At 39.8% G+C, this 14206-nt stretch overlaps 1 protein-coding gene across 1 annotated transcript; it reads right to left on the reverse strand.

Moving 5' to 3' along the window:
- Window positions 1-496: 496 nt before the first annotated feature.
- parp10 (poly(ADP-ribose) polymerase family member 10) lies at window positions 497-10346 on the reverse strand. The gene is made up of 10 exons (XM_019350879.2): window positions 10201-10346; window positions 8992-9167; window positions 6081-6317; window positions 5654-5884; window positions 4495-5567; window positions 4178-4390; window positions 3149-3254; window positions 2071-3074; window positions 592-725; window positions 497-509 (listed from the first exon to the last, which is right to left on the reverse strand). The coding sequence occupies exons 2-8, from the start codon at window positions 9164-9166 to the stop codon at window positions 2164-2166; spliced, it is 2946 nt and encodes a 981-aa protein (XP_019206424.1). The 5' UTR covers window position 9167; window positions 10201-10346; the 3' UTR covers window positions 497-509; window positions 592-725; window positions 2071-2163.
- Window positions 10347-14206: the final 3860 nt, after the last annotated feature.

Raw genomic sequence — 14206 nt, forward strand, 5'->3', positions numbered from 1 at the left:
TGTGTCGTTGAAAATGACAAACATCGACGGCTTGGTAATGTTATCAGTCACGCTGTCGTATCTGAGGGGGATATCTCCCGTCTCCTTCAGCGGGGCCGTCTTCATCGAATGGCAACCTTTGGTGTAGTCTCCCGTTAGAACTTTGGACACAAAAATAAACTTGTATCCATCCGCGTTTGGGGGGGAATACTGATCCTGGACAGATAGAGCCGAGTTCACAGCAAAATAGACCCCCTGACCGTAGACGGTGGCTGCGTGGAAAAAAACAGAGCATCAGAAGATGTGACAAAACCCGATGTAAACAAGACAAAGAAAGCCAGCATGAAAAGCGTACCATTCTTTCCACAGAAGCTTCTGTTGAAGCCATGGACGCATATCTCCTTGACGCTGCTCTCGCTCGTGCCGTGGTACAGGATGCGCTCGATCTGCGGGTAGGTGGCACGCTGCAGTACGCTGGCCTTCTTCAGCTTGTACTGATTGTACAACAGCTTGTTCATGAGCTTCTCAACCTGCGAACAAAACAAAAATGATTGTAGTCATCACTAAAGCCACAGTCAGCTGCTGCAAAAAAGACAGAGCTCATCGTTTCACCTGTATGATTCGGATTTTGCTGTGATATTCCTGAATGGTCTCGTAGAATTGCTTCACCACGTTCTGGAATTCATCAGATTCCTCATCCACTTTGGTTGCTTCGGGGAAGTTTGATAGCACGGAGTAGTCATCTTCTGTTAAACAAATTATTTAGTAAGCATTATTTCAGTTTTTTAAATGACTCATATTATTTAATAAAATAAACAGGGAGCTGCAAAACTGATGCAAGTGGAAAAACTAACAAGAAGTGCAAACCTCCACCAAGGCAGCTCGCTCTCTTTGGCGGCATTTTACAGTTTATTTTGTATATATTTATTGTTTTCTTTGTTCTTTTTAAATTGTACCACAAATAAAAACAGTACAATTTTAAGCAGAGCTTTAAAGGTAAGGAGATTGTTGTTTAAATGTTTGAGCTTTCTTGACTTTGAAGATAAGGTCAGAGGTCCAAAGTAACGTGATATTTAGGTACCCACATATATCATTCCCTACGTGTCCATATGCTGTCAATATAAACAGCAGCAATAAGAACCATAGTTTTAAATAGCTCTATACAGCATTATTATCATTTTGACCTTCGGATTTATCTAGTGACAATGTTGAAAATACACACCACATTTATAAGAATAATAACTTATAAGTTTTAAGGCTTTTAGTCTATTTCTGACTAATAAATCATGAAGTTGACCTTAAAGACCTTGGTGGATATAAGCCTAATTTTAACAGATTGCTAACATGATCCCACTCTACACCCCCACAAAGTTTTATCAGAATTCATTCTTAAGTTTTCGAGCTATGTTGTTTACCTTGGTGGACGTAATAAGTAGTTAGAATTATATACATTTCCCTAAGTCTCCCCACTCAGCTGTTGACATGAAAATGTCTTTCTTTATTACACACTTTACTTTGTTTTATGCTTTAATAGTTTATTTCAGGCTTCAAGAATGGTGCATGCAGGTACACAATGATAATACCTCTGACTGTGTGCTAATCTGAAAACACACAGAGGAGCTAACTACAAATACACCTAATATTCCTCACAGACAACTTCAGGGGCTAAAAACCGAAGCCAACATTCCTCTAATGGCCAAAAATGAGTCTGGCTTCAAAAGCAGAGAAATCTCTAACACTCCTGTGTTAAAAAGCTCTATAGCTAATCCCTCCTTTTATAACAACTGTCCATTTGGATACTGTTAAAGCTTCAATTATTGGTGTGCTGACACAGGTCCCTGTGGTCAATAGCTGTTTGCTAGGCTTAACCTCAGCTAATTGGCGTCACTGAACCTGACCTCACACAATATTTGTGCTACGGCAACACCTTTAATTAAGTTATATGAAAAATCATATAGCCTGTTGTGTGATATAGCATAAGATAGCTGATGACATTTTTGACTTGTGTGCTAATCATTTTCTGGATTTTGTCTCTTTCACGGCCCCACATGAAGCATCATTCCACAGAAGGCTTAATAAATCTCACTTTACCTGGTACACTGTCACTTAAATCATCTAATTCGAGCAACTTCCTGCTGATCTGCGCTGATTTCCCCCGAAGCGATGTTGTGTTCTTGCATCTTCTCAAAAGTTGATTGTGTGCGGCTGATTGTCTAGCAAGACGTCAACCTTCTTCAGCTTCTTCCTAAAGGCATTCTCAATGAACACTGTGGCTTCGGGAGAATAAGGAGCAGTGACAGAGGAGATCGGGTCGTGCCGCAACCACTGCACAGTATTCAGGATTTCCCGCTCTGGTACAGAATTGGAGATTTTCTCCAGAAGCAGTTTAACATCATAAACAGCTCCCATCACAAAGTCTTTGAAACCAGATACGGTGATTATGGTCCCCTGAATCTGGACCTCAACTGCATGTTTCCTCTTGATAACGTCCAGACATGTCTTGTAGTACTCGGACATATTCCTCAAGTTCCTGTGCTCTATTTTCTCCTCAACCTGTCTCTGGCTCACCTTCTTACCAAAGGCTATGTCCACCCGAATCAAGTCACAGTTATAGCCTGCAAACACAAATAACTGGATGGTGTTGGCTGCTTCAATTGCATCTTTCAGGGGAATATTAATATTAGCCTTCTTTGGCTGGTGCACCTGGGGTGTCTTATCAGCCCCATTAGAAGAGCTTTCTTTTTGGCTCATATTCCTGGACAACTCCAGGGCTTTCTGCAGCTGCTCCTCTTCGTCCTCCGGGGTCCAGTGGCTCGACTCCATGGAGTACTGGATAGCTAAAGACAGCTGGGCCTCTTCCTCCAGATTGCTAGAATGGCCCAGAGCTCCATTATTGAAGAATAAGCCGCTTGCAGTGTTCTGAGCTGAGTCAGCATCTGTCACATCAGAGTCCTGGTCCATCAGACTGCTTGGGTCATCTGACGCCGTGTACAGGTCTACGTTATCCATGTTTTCCTGCTGGTCTGAAGTGGGCACACCTTGCACCAGTCTCTCATCGATAGCCGAGACGATTTTCTTCGCCTCCTCTAAAAGACCTGCAAAGAGTTAAATACACAGTTTGAAGCTGCATAGAACTGACAGATACCTGCAAAGAAACCAAAGATGCTACCTCCATTTGAAGCATCAATTTGCATTGAAGCTGACTTCAACTCCTGCGTAGACATTTTCTGGAAGTTTTTGTGAAACATCATCTGCCACGCAGCTTCAAAGATGTCCTGGAATAAATAAAACATTTGCACGTTTTAGCACGTTCCAACTTAATGTTAAATGAATTACAACTTCAAAAGACATCCTTAGTAAGGTAACACACTATATGAGTAGTTTTGTATATCTGGACTTTTTAGTTAAAAATTCCAGAGCATGGGTTAAACAATCTTAAAATCTTAAATATATCTTCAAATTCTATGGGTTGATCTGTTGTGAAGGACAGCTTTTACCAGCCAAGAGCTATCATTAAATTAAAACCAGTTTTATCTCCCAAAGATTTACTGGATTTAAATCTGCTTACATCTATTTATCACTTCTCAGCTGGACTATTGTAACTCACAGGATATAGGGCTGCTTATTTTCAGTCTTTTTTAAAAGCTGTAAAGAACGACAACACATCACTTCTGGTCTGGTAGAACTGAACATCCTGCCAGCAAAACACTGAACAGATTTTATTTGTATTGTAAGCCCTCCATGGATCAGCTGCAAAAGCAGATATGCATCCACTGTCAACATTTTCTTACTGCCCTTTTATTAATTAATCATTTCTATTTGCAGATGTCTTATATTTTAAATCTTTCATTGATTTACTGTTATTCTGTTTCATTATTTTATAGATCTCTGCTCACCTCGTATTGGTTACATTTTCTGTCATTTGGATTTCATGTTTAGTGGTTGACTTAGTCTTCTACACTACCTATTTAGTGTTGTCTTATTCTGTATATTTTTGCATAACTAGAACATTATTCCAGCAATGTGGGAAACAACTACTTTTTTTTTTAATGTTCTAAAATTAAAGTCAAGCCTTGAAAGTATAAAAATCAAAAACAACCACCTACAAATCTGTCAAGATAAAAGGAAGCAGTTTACTTTGAAAGCACAGAAACACACATAAGATTACAGAAACAAGCTTGATTTCTTCCATCATTACCTGGTGTGGCAGGGGCTTCCAGGGCACATATTTGGGGCTGATGTGGACACAAAACTTTGCCTCCATCTCATTCAGAATGCTCTGACACTCCTTTTCACCTAAAAACCGGGCCACTCCTGGAGTGTTTACTGTGATGGTTCTGGTGCAGATTGAAGAAACTACACCTTGCAGCACCTCCTCTGCCATTTGGCAAGCAACAACGTGCCCGTGGATCTGTCAGGTACATCCACACACAGGTAAAAATATAATTTATAAACACTCTGAATATAATGATGTTTACACTGCTACAGCCTTTTACATGTGATCCTCATACACACCTTTAACCCACAATTATCCTCGGCCTCTAGTGGAAAAATAGACACTTGGTCCATGTCAGCCAAGAGCTGATGACAGTGGATCTGAATGTACTTCAGCATGCCCGGCTCCATAGAGATGACCGTCTCCCTTTCAATGGGTGTAGTCAGAAACTGCATGATGGCGGCCTGCTTCTCATTCTCCATCCCCGTCAGAGTCCAAACATCAATATTTCCTCCTCGTTCTGACACCTTTACCGAGCAGAAACTCAGAGTCTGCAGGAACTCTGACCACTCTCTGCAATACAGCATGCACTCATTTTCCTGGTCCACCGGCATGCTGAAGTAACACACTTGGGATTTTAAAAAGCTGCACGCCTTTTTGGCCGAGTCCTGGGTTAGAGACGTTACGGTAATATTAGAGTCTGATACGGTGTACAGAGTAGAGGAGCTACTTTGTGTCATGGCTTGCAGAAGCCGTTCCTTTACATCTTTTCTGGCAAGAAATTGAGCCTTTTCCAGCTCAAGGGTGAAATGAGCCTCTGCTATGTTACAGAGAAAGTCCATGATGGTTTGTTTAACCTGCTCTGCCTGTGCTCTATCAGGTCCTTCAACGTAAACACCATCGTCTTTAGTTTGGATAATAACATTTGGGTTAGTGTTCTTGATGTCCTTTTGAATGGTACTATGCTGAAACAAAGCATGTTTCCCTGGGTCTGTGAGAGCAATATGACATGTTATTGTATCTGAATCATCACTTTGATCCTCCATGACTTCCTCTGCCTCCTCTTCTTTCACCTCCTCCACCTCCTCTACCTCCACCTCCACCTCCTCTACCTCTGTTGGTAGAGGAGGTGGAGCAGCAACGGGCTCCAAAGCCATTTCACTCAGGGGGTGATTGCTGGAACTGGCTGCCGTGGGAGGACTCGTCTGCATCTCAATATCATTCACCTCCTCAGAGTTCTCAGTTGTGTCTTGGCTTGTCTCAACTTCTTGCGATGTTTTACTTTCTACAGGTACAAGAAAATTGAAGTAGGGCTTCACTGAGAGCTCAGCACCCTCAAGTTTGTGTGAGAGAGCCAGGACAGCATCCACAGCTGTTCAAGGAAAAACAAACATTTTCAGAAAACAAGAAAACGGTCAAAGCACACAAGTTTTAAAGGTTACAGTGTGTAAAACTTACATTCATAGTTACAGAAGGACACCTTTGCTGTACTCTCTGACAGGACGATGACCTCCTTCACGTCCTGGTTCCCGCCACGACTGCTCTCAAAGTACAAAGTGACATGGTCCGGAGTGGTTCCAGGGTGCAAATTCTCCACTAAGATTGAGTCGGGTTGTTCAACCTGTTCCACGGTTACTTGAGCCCCATCAAGTGTCCTCTTAGAGATTTGTGTGTTAAGTGTTTGGAAATCTGTAATATGAACAACATATTTCAGTCAGGACCACTGCACTGCACCAATCCATCAAGTAGAATTTGAATTATTTCACGAGCGGCCTGCTACTACAAAAACAGGAAGAATCTATGGACCAAAGTCATTAAGATTCACTATCTGGTCTAAATCAACTCTTTGTTTTTAAGAAAAATTAAAGATATGCATTCAGTCGACCTGTTGCGAGCGGTTCGCGGAATTGAATGAGGATCAAATCTCTCCCCGGTGAGGCAAACAGGTTGTAGTCTTCCAGTCCCATTGTGTTCTCCACGTAGAGCTCTATCATCTCTGTATCAGTGTTGGGGTTGATCCCCCGCAGCAGGAGTCTGCATGAGTCCTTTGAGGCAGGCTTTCTCACACTCAGCTCAGCATTATGCAGAACGTGGTGCCCTTTAGACAGCACTCGGGCTGCAGCTAAAAATGAGTGGAGCGGAAAGAAGAGAATTAGTAAGCAGTAAATATTTAGCACCGTCTGTATCTGTTGTCTTGAATTAAAATGTTCTTTTGAACACAACAAGGTTTTGGTTCTACTCAAGTGCTTCTTACTATAAAGAGAGATGTTTACAAGTTTTTAAACAGTCAGGTTATCACAGGTCATTATACAGGCCAGCATTTTTTTAACAGTGTCTTCAACAAATTTGCAGGATCACATTTTGTCTTACACAGCAGCATCTCTGCATCAAGATGATTCTCTCTATCCTAACTCTGGGAGACTATTTAAGTGTTGACAGTGGTGCTGCACTGCATGCTTAAGTTGTTTCTACACAGATATATTACCTAAGTTTACTGGTACTTACAGAAATTAGACTACAAATAGGGCAGAGAAATATAGCGCCTAATAATAGTGAGTTAATGAAACGGGGATAATATTTGTGGTCGATCTCATTCGAGATTCACTCACATTTCTACCCAAGCAATCATCACAGTACTCAGGCATTTAGCAAAGGGAAAAAGGCCGTAGTGCAGCAGTGCTGAGACGGGTCTGTACCAATTTTTTATAAGGAAGAGTGACCACACAATCTAAATCACTTCTAAGCTTGCACTCCATGATAGAATATTTCTAGGTTAAGGCAGCAGCTCCGAGGAGATTCTGTGAAGTCTGTGAATACAGGCTCTGGACAATATGCTGTGTCCTGTGCCAACCCTAAAAATGGCACTGCAGAGGAAAGCCATCGGCCAGCACAGTGATAACGTGGACAGCTCGAGCCTGTTTGGGGTCCAGGGTGAAGTTTTGAATTGAGTGAATTAATACAAATAATCAGCTCAGCTCTGTGTTGTTCACACACAGTATTTATGATTTTTTAAATTAAATGTCTGAACTGAGAAAATGTACCATTTAAAGAAAAATATTGCCTCATTTTGAATTTGATGGCGGAAACATGCCTCAGCAGTTGGACGTTTGGAAGAGGACTGTTCACCCATTCTTATCTGATATAGGATTTTAGCAGTTAACAGTCCTACAGTTTTTGTTTCATGATGCTCCAAATGCTTTAAGAAGGTTCAGTTCAGCACCTGGACTACAAAGCAATGATGTGGTTATCTTACTGAAATTATAAAGGCCTTCCCAGAAAAAGATGTCTAAATGGGACCATAGATGTGAAATCTCTACATAACTTTCAGCATTCCAGATGTGCAAGCTGCAAACCCACAGGTACGATGCATCCCCACACCATCAGAGACGCAGCCTTTTAACGGGACACAGATATAGATTCTGATGGTCTCTCTCTGGAGTAAGCATCCGTGTTTTCTAAAAAGTATTTCAAAACGTGATTCATCTGACCACAGGACAGTTTTCTCTCAGTCGATTTTAAATGACCTTTGGCCACGAGAAGATGGTGACTTCTGGAATCCCTGAAAGAGACCGTGGAGGGATTCCCATGACAGACTCATGCCTGTTTTTAATGCAGTGCTGAATGAGGGCCTGAAGATCACAGACATCCAAGATTGATTTTTCTGAAATATGTGAGAAAATCAATCTTTGATGGCCTTCTTTTAATGATTTATGTGAATAAGGTGATTAGATATTGCAATTTTACAAACTGTGGATTACAATTAAACCACAATTTGTAAATGCAGTTTTTTGCAGACTGGTGAACCTCTGCATATCGTTGCTTCTGAGAAACTGCCTGTCTTTTGAAATGCAATCATGTCACTGCAAATAAACCTAATTAAGTCCAAAATGTTCTTACAGCCTTTTCTTTTCAGTTCCACTTATTTTTCCAGCCTTTTGTTGCTCCCAACTTCCAACTTTGTTAAAAGAAGAGGAAATGCTACACTGTAATCAACACCCTTGATCCCTTGATCTCTTTTTAAAAGTACATTTTCTCAGTTCAAACATTTGATATGTCTGTGTTCCTCTTTGAATAAAATATGATCAGAATTGCAGATCACTGCATTCATTCACCCCCACTGTTTTGGAATTGGGATTGTATTACTACTAACATATTTGTAGTAGCAGGATTTTGCTGTTGGTATGGAGCTCATGAACTATTTTGTATCCAACTGGTACTAATGATTATAAAGAAGAACTGTATTAAGTCATTATGTTCAGTATAGCTTAATCTACTAGTTATTTCCTCTGTTGTCTAATTAGTTCTGACTATACAGTGGTTTGAAAATGTGTTTGCCCCTTTTCCTTATTTCCTAGTGTTTTGCATATTTGTCACACTTTCATGTTTCAGAGCCTCAAACAAATTTTAATATTAGATAAAGATAAACTGGGTAGGTACAAAACACAGTTTTAAATGATGATTTCATTGATTAATTCAGAAATGTTATCTAAACCTACCTGATCCTTTGTGAAAAAAGTAATTGCCCATCTTTTAAAATCATGAATTAGCTGTGATTAACCACAGCTAATTAATCTAAAGCATGAATCTAATCTATAATCTGAAGCAGTAAAAGTCTGAAAGCTCAGAAATTAAACTTTTCAAATCACTCAAAATATGAAGGAAACGTCCCTTTTCTCTTAGCCCACTTTGGACTAAGTTTGGTCCATTTTAAGGGGACTATAGGTGAAAAATCCTTTATGTAAGAAATTTGGAAAAAAAGACAAGAAACAAATGACTGTCTGTTCACAGTGACTTGCCTGCTGCATCTTCAAACACGACTGTAGCGCGGTCGCCGTTCTTCACCACAGATACAAGTGGACCTCCACCAGAGCGCCGCTTGTTCTCAAAATACAAAGACAAAAGCTCCTCATCTACTCCTTCAGGCACCTCCGACACCTCCAACGTCCTCTCCTCCACTCTTTCACCAGGCATCCTAAACAAAAATAGAGAAACATGTTTTATTTCTCTGTCAAAACAATGCCAAAGGTTTGCTTGTTCCAGCTTTTCAACTGTGAGGACTTCATATTTCATATTGACTTTGCCTTCATAAATGCCCCAAAATGATGGAATTACATGGTACATGGTATATGGTACAGCTTTATGACATTAACACAAATCAAACAATAATGGAAGAATCAAATGAAGGAAACCTGCACAATATTATATACAACAACAATATTAATAACAAGGTTCTGCTGTGACAATTACTGCAGTAGTACAGTTGCACACATGGCCCCACCATGCAGGTAAACAAGTACAGTACAGGGACGTACACAAAAGAGCATAAAGTTTCACATCTGTCTATAAGAAGTGGCATAGGAAGTAGCTATTATCGACACATGTCACGGTTTCTGTCTTGCAATAACGTGTTAATAAAGTTTTAAACTGTCACTTTTAAACCTGTAAACATGGAAGAAAGGAGAAACGAGGAAATAAGGAGGCGAGTCTACAGTAAAGGAATCTGTAGTCGCTACTTTTTCTTTAAATTATAATTATATAGCTTACTTTGACAGATAGTTAGAGATTAGTCATAGTTTCGCTTGACAGTTGTAAGCAGAGACAGCTTTAAAGTGGTGAATCTCTGTTTAAAATACGATGGCTGCCATCGAGTATGAGCCTGTCATGTCAGTGTTTATGGCCTACATAGCACTGCTCGTAGCTACCTTACAGGAAGCCCGGCCTCTGCATAATTTTAAGGACCAAAATACCGTGCTGCTGTTTTTAATTAGCTACACAGAACATATTTCTTAGTCTGACAATAAGCGTCACAGCAGCGCACTTTTTTTAAACTGCGTAGTTAACCTAAAGTTCATGTACAGCACGCTGTCATTTTGCTAACAGGAAAGTGAAACTAGCGGCTACAGCAGCCATGTTCAGTCACTGAAGTTGTTGTTAGTCGCAAAAGCTATTTATGCCGGCGACAGAATAAAATGTTATGTTTTCACACAGCTTTTAGCTCTGCTTACCTGTTCTACAAGGACAACATTTGCTCTCAAAGCCAGAAGAGTTGAACTGTGGACTCTGAAGACTTCCTTGTTGTGCTGCTTGTTGAACGTCGGGTGGCGTCATCAGCTCTGCCGTATTAAAGGGCCAACACAACTGTGAGAGTTGACAGCTTGCTTCGGGCAGTATTTCGTTTTAAGGGAATAGTATGGAGTTTGGTATACATTCGTTTGGTTTTCTTTGTTCTTTTTAAGAAGATTTGTAGTGCAGCAAAAATCAGATAAGGGCATCATTGCAAATGTTAACTTTGATTACTCAAACATCATGTATGTCATGGATAATATGTACTAATTTGTAAATAAAGGGACATCATTAACTATTAATAAAGACAAATATTACTGCAGTACTGCAGTATATTTCTAACTAACTGTGCAGCTCATTCTTTTTCTCTTGACAATACTCTTTAAATACTCTTTAAATATGAAACACATTATGGGGTCAACTTAAAAGAAAGGCAGATGTGAAATGTAAAAGTGAGGTCAGAGGTCAAATGTGACATTATATTTCGATGCAAGCTATGATGTGATATTTAAAATCCTCATATACCAAAATTATTTCCTAAATGTTGCCAATACAAACAGTCTATAGATAGATAAGTTACTGCTTTTTAATCTTTACTGCTTTTTAATCTGTATCCTTCTGTATACAACTTAATTAATGGACCGCTGTAGTTTCTATTTGGTAATTTCTGTGCATGTGTGGATCGGACAGTAACGTCTGTGAAGGTTCTCAGTCATCCAGGTCATGGTAATCTCAGGAGCTTGGAAAGAGAAGTGACTGGACTTGTTTGAGTTTCTTGAAGACGTTTCACTTCTCATCCGAGAAGCTTCTTGAGTTGTAACACCAACTGGTGGAGAGTCTCATGTTAATCTCATTTGATTATGCAGATGATCAATAGAGGGTCAACGACCCTCATAAGGGACAACTCCCAATAGGATGAAACGTCTTCAAGAGACTCAAAGAAGTCAAGTTGATGTGTTGTTACCAACATCTGGTGAGAATTTCATGTCAATAGCGTTTTTAAAAATAATTTTAGTTAGAAAATTGGTGATGTGATCAACTGTTATTTTACCCGCTGTAAATTTAACACTTTACTTTTGTGACCACTGAAGTATATTTTATTGAGAACAATTGCCAGTACATAAAATTATGAATACAGGTCTGGAAGGGAGTATATTAATATTGTGGGGTGACTGAGCATTGTTGGAATGTACATAAGCACGTTTGAATCACTCGTGATTAACAGACTTGTGAAACGACTGTTATATAATGGTTGGACAGAATTAGACTTTTTAGCACTTACGTGCATTTTATGGCTCATATAAAAGCCCTCAATTGATTAGGGCAGTGGACAGTATAAACTGGATCCTGCTCAGTCACGATGGTTTACAGTGTGAGTGCTCAGGTACAGCAGCTGGGTCTTAGATTTCTGCTCCTTTCAGTTTAATTACATACATTTGCTAAGGCAATAAGCTAAGGGCTGTAACATATAACATTTATTAAGGGCTGTTTTGTGGCTTAACACTTATTTAGTGCTAACTTAATACATAAAATGCTACTTTCTTTATTGTTCTGGGAGTTTCAAGTATATTCGCTATTGCTAGGACTGCAATCTTCTGGACAGAGACTTCTGATGTTGCCAGAATCTGCTGGAGCCCTGCTTCCAGTTTCAGGTGTTACAGCTGCTAATTCAGTAATTACATTGTGTCTTTTTGGCCTTGAGCAGTTGTTCCTTTAAGCCCTGTTTCAGCTGATCTTAACTGTCACACGGTCTTTCTTACAGATGTTTCAGCTTAGACTGCCACACCTGTCACAACAGTGGTCTTCCACTCCTCACCAACTACCACTGTGTCTGACCAGTTGGTCGACAACTGATTGCTTGCCTCGAACTTAGCCCTGTTGTTCTCAGCCACATTAAGTGGACTTCTAATCCACATACAGCACTGTCACTAGGTTGACCCCTTGGGTATACTTTTAAGTGCATGCTGTCCCAGCTTGGGACTCACATCCTGTTGCTATGGACTTCCTAGTCTCTTGGGCAACTTGTGCAATATGCAGCTTGGATCCTGTCAGCTGTGACTGACTCGTTCCTCTGCAGATCTTGTGCTCAGGGCCTGTTGTTGTGATCAGAGGCTGTCCTTTCATGTTCTGTTAGGCTGGCTTTTGCAACCCGCTTGGTATTTCTCTATGGAGGGGCTTGATCTCTTACCATATTTCCTGCTTCTGTTCCATCTGTATGGTGGTTGTGGCTTTGATGGTTATGTAAAGGTCGGAATCACCAGATTCAAGAGCATGCTAACAAGGTAATATTGTGTTTAATTGCAAATATAACAAAAACTCATGTGATGACTACTTTTTGAAAACTATAGCTTTATGTTGCACAGAGAGAAGCAGGCCAAACTGAGAAACTTCAATGTGGCCTGTAGTGCATTAAGACAACTATAAATAAAATGGACATTAATAGGACTCCATAGCCTTTAATAAATTCTATAATGAATTATTTTTTGAAGGTGGTTTGTACAACTTACTTAAGATACAAAAACTATGAGTGTAATCAGCATTACAAAACACAAAACAGCTAATTACCACTGAAGCCAGAAAGCAGCTGTACTGTGACAACATCGCATGAAATTACTGAGCGGTAAGAGAGGAAAGAACCTAGCGGTTTCACAGCACTGAAGGCATAACACCTCATTTAGACTCAATTTAATTAAAGCATATAATAAAGAAGACATACGTCATGTGTTTATGTAATTCACACTGAATATTTCATCAAAGCACAGATGTAAAAGCAGAAAATCAACATTTTTTCCGTGTACTGAGCAGAAAGAAGAAATAATGACTTTTAGCTGTAGCAGGTCATGAAGGAAAAAGCAAAGTTAAACTAAGAAGGGGATTCATGTGAATAGCTTCTCACCAATTAGGACTGATTAACCATCGACCATGGTTGTGATTACATCCTTAAAAAGAGAAAGATTAATAAGGAACATTAAATGCCGTGTATTTCTTTTCAAATCCCAAACTGTGAATCATCTAACTTTGTCTCAGCTGCTGCAGACTGATATGTTTCTGTGAAATCTGTGTAGACCCATCCGCATACAAGCTCACGGCCATCTGGTGTAATTTGCACTCAGCCTACTCAGAATTTGTGAAATGTTTTACAAATCATTAACCTTCTTGTCCTTTTTACACGTTTCAGCAAAACGCTCCAGTTGTATTTTACCGCACTGTGGGAGTCCACAGATAGCTGAACAACTGAATAATTCAACTTTTCATTATCTGTCTCTCCCACACAAGTCGGTGTCAATGACCTGAACTTTTTCAGACTATATATATATATTCCATCCAGCCAAGGATGAAAATCATATAATCAAATATCATATAATGATCAAATACTGTATTAGCCTTCTCCTAATATTTTAACTACAAGCTGTTTACTCTGACAGGCTGATCGAATACACTGCTGTGTAGAGAAGCGACAGACAGGCACACTTCAATTTATATGTATCACATGCTCTTGCTAATATAGTATGCCTTGCCATGAGTGTGTTGATGAGAGCTTTTGTCAGCAGGACAAAAGACAATGGCAGCAGCAGTTTACTGATCATAGATTCCCGTCTTAGTCTTTCATCTTGTAAAATGACATCTCCACTAGACAAAATCAGAGAGGCAAGGCTGAGATGCTTTGGACATGTGCACAGGAGGGAAGTGGAATTGGATAAAGGATGTTGAAGATGTAGCAATGGAGCTGCCAGGCAGGAGGAAAAGAGGAAGGCCATGCAGAGGGTTGGTGTGACAGAGGGGGATGTTATGGGACCCTCAAAAGGAGCAATGAAAAGAAGAAGACAGAAGACACATGTCAATGTCAGTCACATGACAGAGGTTGTTTTTACATTTTTAACTTTTTAATGTAAACTCTAATTAACAAATCAATAGCAATTATGTAGAACAGCAAAACTGATCTTTTTT

The sequence above is a fragment of the Oreochromis niloticus genome, linkage group LG22, assembly GCF_001858045.2.
Source record: "Oreochromis niloticus isolate F11D_XX linkage group LG22, O_niloticus_UMD_NMBU, whole genome shotgun sequence".
NCBI lineage: Eukaryota > Metazoa > Chordata > Actinopteri > Cichliformes > Cichlidae > Oreochromis > Oreochromis niloticus.

Bases quoted from the DNA above. Each gene is read 5' to 3' on its own strand.
- parp10 (XM_019350879.2), bottom strand. From the start codon at position 9,166: ATGCCTGGTGAAAGAGTGGAGGAGAGGACGTTGGAGGTGTCGGAGGTG. The intron at 5,885-6,080 runs GTCGACTGAATG...TTCATATTACAG, and splicing joins CCGCGAACCGCTCGCAACAG to ATTTCCAAACACTTAACACA. The intron at 3,255-4,177 runs GTAATGATGGAA...TATTTATTCCAG, and splicing joins GGAAGCCCCTGCCACACCAG to GACATCTTTGAAGCTGCGTG.